The 20,171-nt window shown below is 43.0% G+C and overlaps 1 protein-coding gene and 1 non-coding gene across 2 annotated transcripts in view; both read left to right on the top strand.

Moving 5' to 3' along the window:
* The first annotated feature begins 845 nt into the window (after positions 1-845).
* Positions 846-20,171, top strand: part of IARS1 (isoleucyl-tRNA synthetase 1) — a 116,430-nt gene continuing 97,104 nt past the window's right edge. The window contains exons 1-6 of the mRNA XM_068158049.1: positions 846-903; positions 3,219-3,308; positions 6,245-6,385; positions 6,915-7,071; positions 7,559-7,678; positions 11,677-11,759. Of these exons, the coding sequence (XP_068014150.1) occupies positions 6,267-6,385; positions 6,915-7,071; positions 7,559-7,678; positions 11,677-11,759 (479 nt within the window). The 5' untranslated portion in view covers positions 846-903; positions 3,219-3,308; positions 6,245-6,266. The remainder of the gene's footprint in view (positions 904-3,218; positions 3,309-6,244; positions 6,386-6,914; positions 7,072-7,558; positions 7,679-11,676; positions 11,760-20,171) is intronic.
* Positions 4,267-4,401, top strand: LOC137450994 (small nucleolar RNA SNORA84). The gene has a single exon (XR_010989697.1). It is a non-coding gene; the product is annotated as a small nucleolar RNA SNORA84 (small nucleolar RNA).

The following is a 20,171-nucleotide window of genomic DNA, read 5'->3' on the forward strand; positions in this document are numbered from 1 at the left end:
TTTTGCTGTCAGGAGCCTCTTCACGGCTGTTGTGGGTGGAAGGAAATGTTTTGTAATACCACAATGCCATAGCTGCCAGCCAGTAATAATACTTTTTCAAATTCTTAAGTTTCCTTTGACATATGGGAACCTATCTGCAAGTTTATTTTCTTCCTAGCTGAAGGAGGGGACTACTGGTGTGTTTGGAGTCTCAAGAAATAAGCCATATTCAAGAGTATTCCTTTAACGGAGGCAAGGCCAAGCATGGAGATGTGTTTGGCAGAGTCTCACGTGTCCTGCTATTGACAAGTCTGGCACAGCTCCGGCCTTGGATTTCACTCTGAACAGGGAGCTTGGGCTTGGCCACGCTGCTGAAAGGCGAAGTTCAAGTTTATTTCAGTCTTAGGATCGTAGTTTCTTTTTCGTCTGTACGAGGGGAAATCTCGTGGTGACAGGAGAACGTTTTCACGTTCCGTGTTTCCAGCCCACAACCATAGTAGCGGGCCGTGGCTGTTCGTCTCCGCATGGAGGTCTCCCCCCACAGCTTTGGCAGCCACTGGACCTTTTCTAGAGGCATTTTAATTTGGGAAAGAAACGTAAACCAGTAAAACCACCGCAGAATTACCCATCCAGTTAAACAGCGCCACTGCCCACTCCGCTGCCCATCACGGCGCGGGCCCCGCCCCGCCCCTCTCGTGGGAGGCTCCTAGCCAATGAGGAGGTAGCGTGTGAGGGCGGGAAGAATTTTCCGGCCTGCCCTGCGCCGCTGTGACCTGACGTTTCCAGGAGCGCGGCGTGCCCAATAGGAGGCTGCCTTATAGCACCCTGAGTATGCTGTGTGCTGATTTGCCGTGGCTGCCGGGTCTGCTTCCTGTCATGCTTTCTCGGGCGCGGTTGCATCATTGCGGGACGGGTGGCGTTGAGGTGAGCGGCGGCGGGACCTGACTTGGCTCTTGGGGCCGTTCTTCCCACTCCCGCGCATTTACTTTTCGACCTCTGCCAACCGAGGGTCTATGCCAGGGAGGCGAGAGTCGGCTCAGAGGCCGAAGGGAGGGGCAGCGCCAGGGCCCCAAACGCCTTACGGGGTTTTCGGGGCACTTGATGCGGGTGCTGGGGTCAAGCGGCGCCTTTTGAACTGTCACTGAAAACTGGCTGCCAGTGTACTCTGGCTTCCCACCCCACGCCGTTCAGCGCAGGTCATCCGACGCGGCTTGCGGCCCCGCTGTCATCGCCAGGAGCTCTGGAGTGGCCGGGCTGGCTACCCCAGTGCTGGTTTTGACGTTATTAGCGCCTTTTCAGGCGTTAGAGATAATGTGTGTTGTTTGCATAACATTATGTTTGTGTAAGATACTTTACTTCCCTAGGTGTCAACAGATTCTGTGCTTTCCCTGGAAAGGAGTGTTTGTTTAAAATAGCTAATAATGCTAACCAGTTTCTTTATTGTAGCGCTTAACACTTACCGAGAACGATTAATTGAAGATTTTTTCCATTCCACATTATCACGCTTTTAAGAGATAGGGAAATTTGGGGGAAGGCATGCTTTGGATTAGTGAAGCTGTGATGGATTTGATGCTTACATTTACTGAAGGTAAAAGCATCACCACCACCAGGGAGCCTTCTGGAAACAATGAAGCATATTTTTTTCATTGTGGTGACATACTTTGGAAGTGACTGTCAGGTAATAATAGAATTTAGTTGGCAGAGAACAGCGGTGTTTACTGAGTCAACTGACAGTAGTTTTTGATTTCTTAAAATACATTATTCAAACCTATTTTCAGATAACCTAGATTTTTCTCTTGCCCAATGACAATTTTTGGCTTTTAAGCAAGGCAGTATGGCACAGCAGGACAAAAAAAATAATCTTAAGGCGTAATATACAGAGTCAAATGGATTCCTTGCATGGTATGAAATATATTTGTGTCTAAGCATAGTATTAAGTTACCCATTTGCTGTTTTAGTAATCTTTCAATTGAAAAAAAGTCCTTCCTGAGGGAGGGGTGGTCTATAGTCAGTGCTTCATCTTGAGTGATATGTTGGGAAGATACTCTTTCCCTAACTCCCCCCCCAAGTATCAGGTTCAACTTAAGCAAATTCCATTAACCAATTTACAAATTAGAAACTGTCCCTTCCTGTTTTTTCAGTTTATTTTTCTGACCTGCTCACTTTGAGGCGTGCTCTTCAGTAAGAAAATACTGTAACTCCTCAGCTTTCTTTCCACATCAAATAGAACAGTGGAATAATCAGACCATTATCAGTCTGCTACAAATAAGGTGTGAATGTTAGTTTTCTTCAAGCATTTGTGTAGAAAACCATGGTTTTGTTTTGTTGGGTTTTTTTCCCTGAAGTAATTGCACTTAGAAATACCATTCTTAGGCTGTGAGGGTGGCAGCTTTTTTGGAGAAGAAAACTGATTGCTCAGTTGGTTTATTTTTTAGTGTGTTTATTCTTGCATTTCCAACTATTTGGTGCTTTATGTAAAGTGCTTATTAGAATAGGATACCATTACTCAGTTTAAACAGAAGTTTTTAAAGATAGATGTGCAAGTTTGGCTTTTTCCTTAGCCATATTCAGCTCTTTGATTACTGTGACTGTTTTTTTTCCCTGCATAAGGCATTAGCAGAAGGTGTTCTGTACTTCAGCATTTTGTTCACATCCATCCTTTATTTTAAACTTTTTTCCATCTGTTCTAGAAACAGTTTTTAGTATCAGATGATCAGTTTAGACTATTGTTATCTCAGATACTTCCTTGTCTCAAAGCTCAGCGCCTAAAGGAGGTGGAAATGGGGAGCCTGGTTCTGTGGGTATGGTAAATGGTGCATTGTTTAACTTTGGGAAAGGTGTCTGCAGAGGGAGAAAGGAAGTTTCTGATCTCTGAATGGAGTTCTGTGTATAGGTCTCTTATATGGAATAATTTGTGGGAGAAGGTGAGTGGAAGAAAAGGTGACAGATCATAAACCCCTTGAGATTAGGAAACTTTTGGTATGCTTTTTAGTTCCTTATCCTTTTGGTTTCTCAGTCAACAAAATTTGTGTCTTGAAATCCACTTTGTTTTAATCGTCTGTCTGTATGTGATGCATGTTGAGTCAAACAGATTTCTGCAAAACTGGTTCACTCTATTCCTTGTGGTATTTTAATAGATTAAAAAAAAACCCTTGAAGTAACTAATACTGAGAAAACTCAACAGTCTTGACTTGCTGTTATGCTTTTAATACTTGTTTTTATATTTATTTTTTTTCCAGGCAAGAAGCCCAGCGTAAGTTTGAGACTGCTGTAGCATAATCAACAAGCTTTGACACCTTTCCCAGTGAATGTCATTATCTTTTAAAAAAGTGAGTGTTAAAATTCCCCATGGTGTGTTGTCTTTGTCAGCAGAATGCTTTGTCAGGAGATGAGTAGTGAAGCGAGAAAACAAGACCCCCTCGTGTTTCATGAGCTATGTATAAATTTGGAGTGTTGTCCCAATGTGTTGTTTTGTTATCTGCACAACTTGTGTAACATGGAACAATGGAATGGTTTGGATTAGAAGGGGCCTTAAAGATCATCTAGCTCAAACTTCCCTGCCATGGGCAAGGGTACCTTACACTAGACCAGGCTGCTCAAGACCCTGTCCAGCATGGCCTTGAACACCTCCTCGGAGATGGCATCCACAACATCCCTGGGCAACCTGTTTTAGTGTCTCACCACCCTTACTATAAGGAATTTCATCCTAATCTCCATTCTAAGTCTGGCTTCTCCCATCTTCAATCCATTCCCCCTCATCCTGTCACTATAAGCTCATGTAAAAAGTCTCTCCCCAGCTTTCTTACAGACCCTCCTCAGGTACTGGAAGGCCACTCTAAGGCTTCCCCAGAGCTTTCTCCGTCTAAGTGGTTCTACCAAATCATAATCTGTTATTAATTAACCTCAAGCCCCCCCTTAACTCTGAAGGATTAATTCACCATTTGTGATGTTGTCATTCTGTTTTCCAAGTTGAGTGGTAGCAATTGTTTTCTGACTTAAATACGTAGGTTGTAGTAGTGAACTTTCTTTTTGCTGTAGGTATATGGAATTTGTATCTCTGCCTACAAATTGTTTATGCTTTTCCTGAACACACAAGTCTTTGCTTTTTCACTCTGTGGATGTTGAGCCACAGAGAGATTTCAAATGTGATCTGTCTTTTAAGTCTGTTTAAAATTCTGCTTTGTAACTTGAAAAACCTGACCTGTAATTCTAATCAGTTATTTTATCCCTAATGCAGACATAATAAACTCTTCCCTGTAATGTTGCTGTGAGTGTGTATGGATTTGTGCCCTGTGGTTACTGGACACTGGTTTGTACATGCAGTGCTTCAGTTGGTAGGAATGGGCCAACAGTGACACTGTGATTAATGCATGGAGTCTGTGATACATGAGCAGCTTCCATAGCCCGGTCACAGTTACAAACCAAACCTTCGACCTGCACTCAATTGGTTGGGTTACAGGGATTTAACAGCTGGGCCAGCTGCTGAAACCTTTGCAGTTACCACTGAATGGTGAAGGCTGAGCTTGATCTAAATGAAATGTGTGGATCCTTAGTCCTCAAGTCAAGTGGCTTGTGGGAAATAAGGTTTTAGGGTGAATTACCTCCACTGTCTCAGTGATCAAATTACTGAGAAATGGCATGGCTCAATTAGTGCTTTGAGATATGCTGATGACAACTGTGCTACAAGCCATGTCTAATGTACTGTGCTAAGACTTGTTATTACCTTTCTGAGACTACATCCAGGCCATGTCCATGTGTTCCTTGTGAGCTCATGATTTCCTTTCCAGCTGTTCTGTCACCTGTGTACCAGGCTGTGGGTCTCTGAATTTATTTCATGTCTCATTAGATAATTTGGGTTTATTAGTGGGGAGAATGATCTGTTATTGGTGCAAAAACTATGAATGGTAGAATTTGTATAGGTTCCAACACTGAGCTAGCAATTTTTGTGGTGTTCTGCCTTGTGTTTAAGAGCTGCTCATTTAAAAACACTTTGGAACTTTGGCACTACCAAGCAGCATGTCAACTGGTGTTTGAAGCATTGTCTTCATGCGTGTGTTGCTGCTTATGGTTACTATCTGACAAAACTAAGTAAGTTAGAAGAGTCAGTTCTTGTGCCGTTGGTTGTAAATCTGCAGTGCTAAGCAAAACGGGAGGCTGTTGTGCTCAGCTCCTTGTGGTGTAAGTGCTAAAGAGCAGCAGTGCTACAGTTGGAGGTGGGTGAGAGCTGCCTTTGCAGTCATCCATTACAAACTTCTTAACTGATTTTCTTCTGTTACGGAACTCCTGTCTCAGGTATCCTTATTCTGTGAAGCTTTTGCTTGTCACTGTAGCATTTGCTTGAAATGTGAACGTTATAACAAGTCTGGAAGACCAGGAAGCTCTGTTGTGTGTTTCTTACTATGTTAAGAACTCTTTCCCACGTTATTCATAGATCATTTTGCTTGTGGTGGTTTTTGTTGACTTAGCCACAATTAGAGAATGGCTTTGTACTTTGGTGGCCAAAACCCATCACCTTAAAAAAAGACCTTCAGGAAATGGCCAGCAAGAAGTAGCCCCTTGTAGTTTAGTTCTGGCATACTTGTGAAACTGAATAAAACAAACAAAGAGTCTAGAAAAAGACTGGTAGTTTTGCTACTGCTCTGGAAAGTTAGAGCTTTTCAGGACTCACAGCTGTGGTCTTTGAGCTTTTTCCTCATCCATTTGTTCAAATTCTTCTCACATGTTCATCTTGCAATGTTTCAGCTGTGCTATCAGGAGCTTGACTGTGTTTAGGAGGACTGAGAAGAATGGCCTAGCTAGATGGAAAAATGTGGTTTTAAACCTTTGAATGATAGGAATACCTTTACAGGGGAAAGCTGCCTCTTCACTAGTTTTAGTTCCTGCACTCTTAAGTATGTCTCACTAGTTCAAAGACTGATGCTGAAAGACCAATTTGAACTTGGAAACTTTCTCATGAAAGAAAACCAAACCCAAACTTGTAACCAAAACCTAATTTGTCCAATGATTTTTTTTTTTTCTATAGGAAACAAAAATAAAAGTGTGATTAAAATTAGGGGCTGCAGTTGAATCCTTTTCCTGTAACAAAGTTTTGATGCTGGTATGTCAAAATGATTAGGTGTTTGTTGGAGAATATAGTGCTTGCTTCTGTGTCTACCCTGAATCAAGCTCTATGAAAAACTGAGATGTGGTGACTTGTAAAACAATAAATTGTATTTGTGCAGTAATCTTTTCCTCACTTCTGTTCAATATGTACTTTCTTTCTCAGCAATCACCAAGCAGAGAAAATAATGGTTCAACAAGTTCCAGAAAACATAAGTTTTCCAAATGAAGAAGAGAAGATACTGGAGCTCTGGAAAAATCTGAATTGTTTCCAGGAGTGCCTAAAACAATCAAAGAATAAACCTAGGTAGGGTTCTGTTCAAAGCTGTAGCAACTGTGTGACAATGCTAGGCTGGCTTAGCTGTAACTATTCTTTTTCTCTGCCTGGGTTCTGTTAACAGCAGCTGCTCCCTTTGCAGACAGCAGTTTTGTCTGCTGTTGTCATGTCAGTTACTGCTTATATTTCACTTACTGAAGAATCAATAATGTCCAAACAGTAGTAATAGACCTGTAGTTTCCTGCTTGGTGGCTTTATGAAAGAGACTTGCAGGTAAGCAAGGGTGACTCTGCCTGTGTCTGCCAGCTGTGGAACAGCATGCTGCCATTTTCAGTAGTATTGCTGGTGGAACTGGCAATAGGTAGGGACTGAATGAGCTGAAATACTCTCTTCAGTCCCACTGCCGACATGGTGCTGGGGCTCACTGATCGTGAGAGAGGGGGAAATTGCTGTTGTCATAGTAAGACTTAAGAAGCATAAGCATACAGATGTACTCAGCCTGCTTGAAAAGTTTATGCTCAGCTTTTGATTTAGTGAAGAATGTTGTCTTGTGTTGTAGGTTTAACTTCTATGATGGCCCTCCGTTTGCTACTGGCCTTCCGCACTATGGCCATATTCTTGCAGGAACCATTAAAGACATAGTGACCAGATTTGCTCATCAGAGTGGTTTTCATGTTGACAGAAGATTTGGCTGGGATTGTCATGGCTTACCTGTGGTATGTGTCATAAATCTGCCTGCAGATACTTCTGTTGGCTCTTCTTTCCATGTTATAACTTGCTTCTCAGTCATATTTCTATTGCTATTATACTTGGATTTCTTGCTAAAAAGGAAGAGGCAAGTGATGTCCAGTGTGGTGGTCTCTTTTTTTCTCTGTGGTGGTTTCAGGTGCTTCCTACTGTTTCTTGCCTTTCTGCAGGCACTCCTTTCATTGCTATAACCATGTATTTATTTGGTATGTATTTCAGAAACCCTTTCCCCCCCCCACCTTTCCTGAAGATAGTAAAGAAACAATCATACCAGGCAGGGCTCTGCTTTGGAATATCTGTTGAGTTCAGGTGCAGTACTCACAAAATCTCAAAAGGATAAAGGAAGCCTTCTAGCCTCATTAGAATGCATAGAACATAAAGAAATGACTGAGAGAAATCCTGACAGCTTTTGATGACAGTGTGGGGTTTTTGTCTGGTTCTTCTCAATGCTCCCAGGAATATGAGATTGACAAGACCTTGGGCATTAAAGGACCAGAGGATGTGGCAAAGATGGGAATTAAAGAATACAACAAGCAGTGCAGAGGAATTGTAATGAGATACTCAAATGAATGGGAGGTAAGTAAAGACTCAGTGCATATTCTGTTGTGTGTTTGTAACTGTATGTGTGAAGAAGTTTTTCAGATAAGGTGAACTTTATTCTTCTGTCAACTTGATTACTTGCTTAAATTTCATGTTTGCAGCTCCCTTGCTTCTCATCAGTGATCCTGGAAGGGGAATAAAAAGAGCAGCTTTGTGGCTCAGAACAGGGAGACTGCTCTGATATTGAGAGAAGGTTACTTTAAGGTAACCTGAAGCTCAAAGCATCTTAACTAGATACATGGAACATCTAGCTGATACATGGAACAAGTTATCTCTTTCCTCATGTCTTCTCTTGCATAGAAAATTGAAAGTAAGATCTGACTTTGGTTTTCAAATGGAGCAAATAAAGGAAATGCACATTAACCTCCCTGCTTTTCTGCTCCCTACTTTTTAGTCTGTTGATTGCCAGAGTGCATTGTATATGTGTGTTTCCAGTGCTTGTTTTTGCGGAACCACAGAAATTCTAGCATCTAATTTTGTATCAGGATAGGGGTGGGTAAACCCTTAGCCTTCTAAGAGAGTGTTGATCTGAACTTTGCATCCCATGAGTGTAGTGAGAGGGAGAATATTGGTCCGTTCAGACCTTTAAGGTTGGGAAGCTGTTCCAAGTGGATGGGTTAGATATTTTCCTGAGATACACAGAGATTCCCTCCCTCCCTTCCCCCAACATTAATCATGTGCATAGAATGTGATGCTCATTAATTTTGTCCTCAGCAGTATAGGCAGAATGAAGTCCATTTAACCCAATACATTGTCAGTCTGTCAGTCTTATACATCTATGAAGTGATGAAAGTTACCTCTGGCTTTCTGCAGCTGAGGAGAGTCCTCGGGTGCTTTCCTAGCTCTGCCACTGTCTTACAGTGACAGCATGCACAAGGAAGAATGGCAGAAGATCCATATTTTTTTTGTCTTTATGGCATAAGACCTTCCTAGGCCAAAGAATTTTATTTTTTTCCCTAGTTTGCAATCCCTAACAATTTCTCCCCCCATGAACTTTTCTAGCTACATTTTAAATCTGTGTGTACTGATGGCCTCTAACCAGCCTGTATCAAGGCATTCCTACACATAGTTTCAAGAACTGTAGTTCTTCTATAATATGATTTCCAGTAGAACTTTCTTTGCCATCATTTTTTTCTTTTTCTAGGCAAATGGTAGGGATTGAAAGGGACCTTTGGAGATCATCTAGTCCAACCCACTTGCCAGAGAAGGTTCACCTAGAGCAGGTTGCACAGGATGGTGTCCGGGCTGGTTTTGAATTACTCTAGAAATGAAGCCTCCCCCAGTGCTCTACCACCCTCCAAGTGAAGAAGTTCCTCCTCATGCTTAGATGGAACTTTCTATGTTTAAGTTTGTGCCCATTATCTCTTGTCCTGTTGCTGGGCTCCACATCCTTTGATGCCCACCCTTTAAGTATTTAAGGGCATTTATGAAATCCCCTGTCAGTCTTCTGCAGGCTAAAAAGCCCCAAATCCTTCAGCCTTGTCTCATGAGACACATGTTCTAGTCCCCGATGATCTTTGTAGGCCTTTGCTGCATCTTTTCAAGCAGTTGCCTGTTGTTGAACTTGATGTTACTTCAGATGAGGCCTTACCAGGGCAGAGTAGAGGGGGAGGAGGCCTGCCCTCAACCTGCTTGCCACACTCTTCTTGATGCACCCCAGGATGCACATGGTCATCCTGTTGTCCACTGGGACTCACAGGTGTTTTTCCACAGAGCTGCTTTCCAGCAGGTCAGTCCCCAACATGTACTGATACTTGGGGTAATTCCTGCCCAGGTGCACTACCCTGCACTTGCCCTTGTTGAACTTGATAAGGTTTCTCTCTGACAGGCTCTCCATCCTGTCCAGGTCATGCTAGATGGCAACACAGCCTGATGGGGTGTCGGCCACGCCTCACAGTCCTGATTCTTTAGGTTTTCCTCATGCAGGAGCTGTTCTACTTGATTACAATCCTCTGTATGTTCTCTAGTCCTGCTATATTCCTTTTGAATGACATAATCTCATATCTGAGTTATCACTTGCCTCTTGGCCTTGGGAGCATTTCACAGTTATGGCCAGTATCCAAAGGAATACAGCTGCCTTTGTTGGATAGCTGTGGCCTAAATCCAAGTGAATGGCTGGATGAAAAGCACAGTTTGCTTTTTCAGATACACAATCACTCATCTATACTCTGAAAGTTTGTATTTCAAAAACATCATCAATCAGTCTTTGTTGGTTTAAGAAACAAATATAGAAAAGTTTGTTCTGGTTCATGTTTTATGTTCCATAGCTGTTCCTTTTTACTTGCTGTGTCTTCAGCCACTGGTATTTGTGTGGTGTTGATGCTTAGTCCTTAGGATAGTAAATGAATTTTGGGTTTTATGTGCATTAAATTATGCAAGTGTCTGTGTGTACTTCCACATGCACATATTCCAGATGGTTAATAAAAATGAAATTCAGTGTCTTGTTTGTGATTTGGCTGGTAAAAAAATCGAAGTGTTTTGGGGTAGTGTTAGGAGAGGAATTCCCAGCATTCCTACTGGAGAGAGGGTTTGTTTTCTGTCTAGACTTTCTAGCAAATGATTGAACCTTATAAAAAGTATGAAAGGTTCTTTGGTTGTGTAAGGTCTTTCAGTACTGAGAGCAAAACAGAATACTCCAACATTGTGGATCCATGTCCAGAGAAGGGCAACAAAGTTGGTGAGGGGTTTGGAGCACAGCCCTATGAAGAGAGGCTGAGGGAGCTGGGGTTGCTTAGCCTGGAGAAGAGGAGGCTCAGGGGAGACCTTGCTGTCTACAACTACCTTAAGGGAGGTTGTAGAGAGGTGGGGGCTGGTCTCTTCTCCCAGGCAGCCAGCACCAGAACAAGAGGACACAGTCTCAGGCTGCACCAGGGGAGGTTTAGGCTGGATGTTAGGAAGAAATTCTCCATAGAGAGAGTGATTGCCTATTGGAATGGGCTGCCCAGGGAGGTGGTGGAGTCACCATCACTGGAGGTGTTTAGGAGGAGACTTGATGGGGTGCTTGGTGCCATGGTTTAGTTGATTAGATGGTGTTAGATGCAGTGGTCTTGAAGGTCTCTTCCAACCTGGTTTATTCTATTCTAATCAGTCCTAGGCTTTGGATCTTAATAGTGGAATGTCAGAGTGGCTTGAAGGTCAGGATCAAAACATCTATTTCAGGAGCTCAGGTGTTATGTGGAAATACAGAGGTGACAGAATTAATTTGCTTTGTTTCCATTTTCCTAGTTTGACATCCAGGATGGTCTGTGTCTCTGGGCTTGGTTGTGTGGAGAGCTATCTTGATAGCTGTCAGATGGGCAAGGGACTACCACCTGGCCTAGTGAATCCCATACCTGGCTTATTACTCATTAGTGGTCATATTCAGTGCCAATGGACATGATCATAATCTGTCCTGAGCTAGGGACTAACACCTGTCCCAGCCTTGTCATATCTTTGTGAAGTCAAAGAAGGCAGTTGGCATTGAAATAGTTTTGGTAACTTAAGGCATATCAATTTCTTCCAGCATTTCTTTGTCTTTGAATTACATCATGCTTTCATATAAGTGAAAGTTGATAGACTGTGTTCAGGATCCTGATTGTGCAATGAGAAATTCTTAAAATAGAAGCAAGAGCCCTGTAATCAAAAGCAAATTTTAGGCATTTGAACCTTGGCTGAACCTTAAGTGACCCAGCATTGCTATTGGATGAATGAGCCAAGTGATCCACCATTTCTCTTTAACAGTGTTGAAGGCATTTACATGTTGTATGACCTTGGTTCTAAACAGTGATGCTCATGGTTCATTCTTGGCTTTTTTGCCTCTTCATATAGAATGTTTTAGAAACCAATGTCAGGCCTAAATGTTTGGTAACCATGCTGCATTGATACAGGACAAGCACTGCACTTAAATCAAGCTGTTTTACAGAGTAAATACTAGGAATGTGTCATGCTTTTCAATGTTAAGATGCCTTTCTAGCTGTGTGTTTGTTTCTCAACAGTTCAATGTCACAAGATTGGGACGCTGGATTGATTTTAAAAATGACTATAAAACTCTCTATCCTGAGTTCATGGAGTCTGTTTGGTAAGTTAACCTACATACATTGCATGTATGTGTTTTCTGAAGTTGAAATGTTCAGGAGGCTTCAATTACTGTGAACACACATTGGTCCATACTTCTCTAGAACTGCTTTGAAACATGCCAAATTCTGATAAACTGTGGGCAAAGTAGTTAAGGTGATGTGAAACCTCTTGATGTCAACTGACCTACTTTAGCCTTTTCAGGGTAGCAGAGGTTTTCAAATGAAAACATGACAGTAGTACTTGTAGGGAGCCCTCAAGTCTCGCTGCTCCATGTCACTTTAAAAGCAGTTCTGATATCTTCCTTGCTTTGTTAGGAAAGTCTATTATATCTCTGCATTCTTGATGTTCTTCACACCCTCAGCTGCAAATGTGCAAACTATCCAAGCTCAGTTTAGCTCTGTACCTCTTCTTCAAGCCTGAATTTATAGGCTGGGAATCTGCTGTGATTTTTTTTTCTTGGCAGCATAGTTTGACAACTGTCTTGGACTCTTAGTGCACAGCTAAGCGAAGTTTGGGTGTTTTGGCAATGTATTCAGGCTGATTGTTGGCATTCCAAAGGACATGACAACCTTACAGCTTAAGGGTGACCAAACTGACCTACAGAGTGAAGAAATGGCCATCTTGAGTCCTTCAGGTGATAGAATTACAAGGTGAATTTCAGAGAGAGGTTTAGCAGAGTATGTGCTGACAAAAAGCCATCAGAAAGCAAGTGTTAGTGATATTCTTTAATATTAGTTTTACTAATAGCCTGTAAATGTATAGTTAGCTACTTGCAGTTATGATGAAGGATTGACAGCACCTCTAGATGTCTCTGGAGCCTTTGTAGAGGGTTGCAGTGCCAGTGAATTTTCCATGAGCATTGAGAAGTCTGTGGGAAGGGAGCAGATGTTTAACTAACTTAGCTGAAGAAACCCTGCAAAACGATAAAGCTAAGACTGGTAAGACACTTTCCTTTTATAAGTTACAAAAATACACTTCAAGTCCTGCATAATTGGCATCTTCTAAGGACTGTGGAGAAAACTAATGTGACTTTGAGCTAGCTGCAGGGTCTCTGCAGCTCAATCTTTTTTCTTTTCTCTTCATCCCCCTTTGAAACAAAATTTGCAGTCTTTCACCCAGCTCACAGAGGTTACCTCCCCTAATGCTTGCTTTGGATACAATCTCTAAAATACAGACCTGATCTGAAGTCTGTGTGGTATAAGACTTCAGGAAGTGCATAAGCAGACTTCAGGAAGTGCATAAGCAGACAACCTCTTAATTTTGCTTCCTGACACTGTAAGTTTTCTGTGTAATCATGTGATGAATTATTATTGTTTTTAGTCTGTTTATGAAAGTAGGATTTTTCTGGTAGGTCTTCCAAGTGTTGGAGCATGTTACACTGCTGTTTCCATTTGCTTTCCAGTAGAGCAGGAGGTGGAACTGCTGGTGTTTGCATCGTGTATGGAGGAGGGCAAAGGGAAAGAATAGAATAGACCAGGTTGGAAGAGACCTTCAAGATCATTGCATCCAACCTATCATCCAACACCATCTAATCAACTAAACCATGGCACCAAGCACCCCAACAAGTCTCCTCCTGAACACCTTCAGTGATGGCGACTCCACCACCTCCCTGGGCAGCACATTCCAATGGGCAATCACTCTGCATGAAGAATTCCTTCCTAACATGCAGTCTAAACCTCCCTTGGTGCAGCTTGAGACTGTGTCCTCTTGTTCTGGTGCTGGTTGCCTGGGAGAAGAGATCAGCCCCCACCTCTCTACAACCTCCCTTAAGGTAGTTGTAGACAGCAAGAAGGTCTCCCCTGAGCCTCCTCTTCTCCAGGCTAAGCAACCCCAGCTCCCTCAGCCTCTCCTCATAGGGCTGTGCTCCAAACCCCTCTCCAGCTTTGTTGCCCTTCTCTGGACACATTCCAGCAAGTCAACATCTTTCCTAAACTGAGGGGCCCAGAACTGGACACAGTACTCAAGGTGTGGCCTACCCAGTGCAGTGTACAGGGGCAGAATGACCTCCCTGCTCCTATTGGCCACGCTGTTCGGATACAGGCCAGGAGGCCATTGGCCCTCTTGGCTGCCTGGGCACACTGCAGGCTCATGTTCAGCCTACCATCGGCCAGTACCCCCAGGTCCATCTCTCTGCAGAAAGCTATTTGGGATTCCTGTTTCAAGGCTAAGGGAGATAATGCTGAGAGACATTGCAGCTTAATTTCTGCATTGACTGTAACCTGATAACCAGGTTGGCCTATTGGCCTGTCTGTCTCCAGTGCTTTCATATGTTTCTTCTTTTTCTGTTCTTCTGCCTGTGGGAGTAGAATGCTCTCAGGCCCAGGAAACACACATTGACCATAATAATGGTAGTGAGCATGGCAACTGTAGATTTTGGAGTTAAGACATGTGAAGAATTTTGTCTTCAGTCTTTTAATTAGCTACAAGTACCTCTTAAGCTTAATTATTTGTCTCTCTTCCTGAAGCATGAGGTTCTGAAATGGTCTCATAATTTTTAGCTTTCTATGAGATGTGATGTTTTCATCTGTGATAGTTAGGTTGAGTTCAGGGAGCTAATAATGTGATCAATGTTGTTTCTGGTTGTGGCTGGTTTTTATCCAAATAATTTATATATGAAATAGTGCAGAATTTGGACATCAAATATATCTTCTGTTAATGTGACCTTCTTTTGTAGAGATACTGTACAAGCTCAGGATGCTAGAAAGCATTTGGGGGTCTTGCTGCCTCCTTCCCTGGCAGCAGCAGCTCAGAATCACAGGGCCTGATGCTGCTCTGAAAAGTGGCTTTCCAGCAGGGAGCCTACAATTAAGGACACATTGTAAATGCCCTGGATGAAACAACAGCATCTGAAAAACAGCGAAGCAAACCAAAAAAAGGTGGAAGAGGGGAGATTTAGACTGGATATTAGGAAGAAATTGTTTACAGTGAGGATGGTGAAGCACTGGAACAGGTTGCCCAGGGAGATTGTGGATGTTCCTTCCCTGAAAGTGGTCAGAGCCAAGACCTGAGCAGCCTGATCCACTGGAAGGTGTCTCTGTCCGTGGCAGGTGGGTAGAAAATAGCTGATCTGGAAGGTGCCTTCCAACCCATTCAGTGATTCTCTATATTTGCTAATGGATTTGTTGGAAATAGCTGCTTTGTAAGCATTTTGCTGCTATACCATGTGGCAGCTGACAGTAGAATGAATTTTCAGCCTGCTAAGTTTTGATTTAGAGCAAAACTTCATCTAATGATAAAACTGTGGCATTGTGGCCGAGATTTTCAGGGGAACACTGAAGGCTGGTGTCGTTAAGAGGTGATGCTGCAATGGTTTCTCTTGTGGACATGTAGTCAACTCTATTTCTTAAATTCACAGATGACATTGAAAGGGACCCTCAAAGGTCATCTTGTCCAACCCCCATGCAGTCAGCAAGGACACCTCCAATTAGACCAGGCTGGCCAGGGCCACAAGAAGTCTGATCTTGAATGTCTCCAGGGACAGGGCCTCAACCTCATCCCTGGGCAAGCTGTTCCAGTATTTTACCACTCTCATAGTAAAGAACTTCCTCCTGATGTCTGACCTAAATCTCCTCTGGTTTCAAACCTTTGCCCCTTGTCCTGTTGCTATAAACCCTTTTAAACAGTCCTTCCCTAGCCTTCCTGTAGGTCCTTCAGATATTGAAATGTAGCTATGAATTAATAAATAAATAAATAGAACTCAAGTTGTAATTACTTAGTGTGTATCCATGCTGTGTGTCTTCTCAGGCTAACTGTGAGTTTGCACCTCAAGAGCAGTTTTTCTGCTCATTGCAGAAACAGCCTGTCAAGTGCTGAGTCGAGGAGGGGAATAGCTCTGTGGTCAGAGCTGTGGCATGTTTCTGGGTCTGATGACTGGGGGGTTTAATTTCCTCCTTTGCATAGCTTCGGGGTTAGTTAAACAGCTTTTTATCACCACCTAGTGACTCGATTTAGCAATTGCACTCAATGTAATGCAAAGGCTCAATTTTGAATGTCTCGTTTCTATGGTGTGAAACCACAGGTGGCAGAAACAATTCTTAGCTACTTGTGTACCCTAAGAAGGCAGTTTTGAGTCCTTTTGTGATAGCACTAGGTAGTGACTGGGAGAGGAAAAGAAAATATTCCTAGTTATGGTAAAAAAATGGTACTCTACATGTTTGCAGTCATGGCTGTACACTGAACACTGCTCTGTGAACTGTGGAAAAGGCAGTATGGAGCTCTCTTGGGTAATGGAGCTTTTTGCCCAGCTCTGCCTTCTTTCTGCTGGACCCATCATACTTGTTACAGCTTCAGTTTTCCTTTTAGGATTGTTCTTCAGAGGGGACCTCACTTTCCTTCCTTACTAGGTGTGGCCTGTGGCCCCACAGCCCTGCCCTCGATGTTCTGTAGTAGCATCAGGTTTGGGATGCCACTGCACTCTTCAACTTCAGCTGGAGGTTGTAGGCACCTCCTGAAACTGGAACATCTCTTTTGAATTGTCTGACTCTGTGTAGCTTTGTTTGCTTTTTGGCATGATTTTTGTCCACACGTTTTTAAGATGATCTCTGTCACTGATGTCAGTGTCCTGCTTCCTTGAGTTGCTACTTTATCTTGATGTGAGCTGCCACTAGGTCACAGAGCAATAAATGTGTTAATTTTTCTGTGCTATCTTGAATGTGTTGAAATAAAGCACTTTTAGATCCTGCTATTGTAATGTTTTGTCCAGCTTACTTTGTTGCCAGCTAAGAATTCTTTTCTTTCTTTGAAAAGGTAAAAAGGGGAGAAGCTATTTATGTGAGTTTGAAAATTGCTGGATGTTAGTACTGAGTACTTCAGTTATCTGCAAATGAAAGAGTTTTCACATCCTTACATACTGAGTCATTGCAAACAGAACTACTTGATCATTTGCTAACCCCCCAAAGCAAAGGCATTAAGAAGCTGTAAGATGAAATCCTGTTCTTGAATGTGAAGTCAATGGGTGTGTTTGAAGAGGGCAACTTGCTTTTGCATCTGTTGGAGGATGCTGTAGGTTATTGGATTTTGTAGGGGCTGCCAAGGGTATTTTCAGTGTTGCGCTGAGTGATTCAGTATCTTTTGGAAGCAAAAACTCCCTCTGTGGGAGTTTTAGTATATCCAGGTGGTGTTTGCATGGTATGTGTGTGACATGGAACAATGACTCTTGTAATGGAGTCACAATTTCTTGGAAGTTACACCTGTGGTGAGAATAGCTCACAGTCTTGTTTATTGACTGGGCTCAAGCCAGTTGTATCCTCCCCTTGTAACACTTAGGAACAACAGACTGCTTTGAGTTTGTGCTGTGGTTTTTAGAAGCTAAAGATACCTTGCATCTTTAGGGACCAGATTCTCTGTTAACAAGAGGCTGAGATAAACATCCTGAGTTTATTTTTCCCTAAGCTCATTTTTCTTCAGTAAAGGAGTTTGTAAGTCCTGCTCCCACAGCAGAGAGGATGCAGCTGAATTTATTTGTTTGGGGACAGATGTGGCAGACCTGGAGGAACAGGGTTTGGTTTCTAACTTCTGTGAGTGAACATTTTCTGTTTGTCAGTAGAAGGGAACTCTGTGGTTTTGTTAGCTTATTTTTCAGAAAGGATTGCCATTCCAGTTTTGGCCTACAAACCAAGGGCCTCTTTCTTGCAAGTTGTCAACCTTTGGCAGATGTAAGCACATTTTGATAGGTTATTGTTTAAAATACTTTGTCTTGCATTTTTAAGCAAAATATCATATCCCCCTGTCAATGACTTAGCATTAGAATCAGATTCATCTTCAGCAGTTGCTTTATTTTAGGTGAGCAGTGCTGCTAGCAAGAAGCTCTTTGGGAGTCTTCTGTGCACTTGTGATAGAATAGAATAAACCAGTCACATAAAATGTGTTCCCTGTTAGGGAAATCAAGTAGGCAATTTTCAGGATGACAGAGCAGCTTTTTGTAGTGATACTGAGGGTTACTGCATCAAGCTGCAGTCTTGACTCAGTTATAGCTTTAGTTTTTATGTTTGAATGGTTGTTTCAGAGTAGAGATTATGGTAAGCTACAAACTGTAGTGAGAGCTCTGAAGAATCATGTGGCTAGAAATGATGTAGTCCTCCCTTTTCACCCTGCCATAGTGAGAACACAGCCGGAGTACTGGATCCAGTTCTGGGCTCCCCAGTTCAAAAGAGACAGGAAACTACTGGAGAGAGCCCAGTGGGGGCCACAAAAATGCTGAGGGGTCTGGAGCATCTCTGTGTGGAGGAAAAGCTCGAGAGACCTGGGGCTGTTGAGCCTGGAGAAGAGCAGCCTGAGAGGCATCTTCTCAATGGACAGCAACAGATAAAGGTTGGGGGTAAGAGGATGGGACCAGGATTTTCAGGGGTATCTAGAGACAGGGCAAGGGGCAGTGGACACAAACTGGAATCCAGGAGGTTCTGTCTGAACGTAAGGGAGGACTTGGCTGTGAGGGTGCTGGAGCCCTGGAGCAGGCTGCCTGGAGAGGTTGTGGAGTCACCACCTCTGCAGAGATTCCAAACCCGCCTGGACGTTATGACCCTGGGCACGCTGCTGTGGGTGGCCCTGCATTAGCAGGGGGGTTGGACTGGCTGATCTCTAGAGGTCACTTCCAACCCCTCCTGTTCTGTGCTTGTGCAAAAGCCCGTTTTGTTCTGCAGTGGATGCCTGGGAGCGCTCGTTTGTAATAGGGCAGACGTGCCACAAGAGGGAGGTGCTGGCTTGGCTTTGTAGCCTGGCAGCTCCATCTAGCGTTCGCCTTTTTTGAGCAGTTCCTGACTTTGCTGTTCTCTCTGCAGCTGAATTAAATATGCAGTGTTTCTCGTAGTCGTCGTCCATGCTGGCAGTAGGCAGTGTTCTTTAGAAACTAGAAATAAAACGGGGCTTTTTTTTCCCCTTCTTCTATAGATATTTCAGTTAACTGTTTTTGAAAGGCAAGTAGAACACCTTCAATATAAATGCTGTCACTTGTCACAGCTTGCATTAATTATACTCTGAGGTGGTAAGCATCCATTTAGATATTTTTTTAACTTGCACAAAAAATTCTGCAGTTATCCAGCTCAAATGTGTGTGCTGAAAGCTGATGAAACTACATTCACAAATCATTGTTTAGAAAAGACCGGTTTATATTTAGGCAGGCTTAAGTTGATACAGTCTCTGCTGTAAACCAGATGCACTCCTATGTTTCAAATTTTAGTTAGGGGTCAGGCAGCCACGACTTGCCTGTGGGTGATGTTTATTACATTGTAGAAGGTTAATTTTGAGTTGTGTGTAAGATAGAGCACTTTAGGGGTGAAAGACTTCTGGGTTTGGCTCTTGCGTGGCAGAGCTTGGGGAAGAAATGTTTAGAAGGGATTGTAGTGATAGGAGAAGGGTTAATCGTTTGAAACTGGAGCAGGGTAGATTTGGGTTGGACATCAGGAGGTAGCTCTTTACTGTGAGAGTGGTGAAATAACTGGAACAGGTTGTCCAGACATAAAGTTGAGGCCCTGTACTTGGAGATGTTCAAGATCAGATTCAGCGCAGCCCTGGCCAGCCTGATCTAGTTGGAGGTGTCCTTGCTAACTTCGGGGAGGTTGAACAAGATGACCTTGGAAAGACCTGTTCAACCCAGTACAATCTCAATCTGTGAACTTGCTGCTGCTGGGAGTCTCTTAGGCTCTACCCATTTTAGAGTTCAGATTATTTAATCTTTTTCCTGTTAGTGACCATTCATAGGAAACTTTTGAGTTTTGCTGGAGTCCCATGGATGAATCAGCGGACTGCACATCCTCTCCACATGACAGTCTGTATCTTCTCCAACTGTCTATTCTGCAGGCTAATAATTATTCTGATTAAAATCCCATATGACAGCAGGACCGTGCATATCTTTTACTATTATTGATTTAGGCTGGAGTCTGAAATCAGTGCAATAATCTACTTGCATTTAATGTTGAAAATTATAATTGCAAGCATAGAAGGTGAGACGTTGACTTAAATACAGGTCTGAGTTCATAAGCCTGCAGAAAAAGTGTTGCTTGCCAGGATGGGGTTAACAACAAGCTATTTGTCTGGAAAGGGACCCAGAGAAGTCATCAGGGTGGCTTGAAAACACAGTTTGAGTAAAGGAATTTTGCAAGTAAGGAGTATGTAACATTTTGGATGTGGAATGTGAAATCAGTCTGTCATGATTAGAATAGAATAAACCAGGTTGGAAGAGACCTTCAAGATCGTTGTGTCCAACCTATCATCCAACACCACCTAATCAACTAAGCCATGGCACCAAGCACCCTATCAAGTCTCCTCCTGAACACCTCCAGCGATGGTGACTCCACCACCTCCCCGGGCAGCCCATTCCAATGGGCAATCACTCTCTCTGTGTAAAACTTCCTTCTGAAATCCAGCCTGAACCTCCCCTGGCACAGCCTGAGACTGTGTCCTCTTGTTCTGGTGCTCG

The sequence above is a fragment of the Melanerpes formicivorus genome, unplaced genomic scaffold (genome assembly GCF_026170545.1).
Source record: "Melanerpes formicivorus ecotype bairdi unplaced genomic scaffold, bMelFor1.0.p_v2 SCAF_38, whole genome shotgun sequence".
Taxonomy (NCBI): domain Eukaryota; kingdom Metazoa; phylum Chordata; class Aves; order Piciformes; family Picidae; genus Melanerpes; species Melanerpes formicivorus.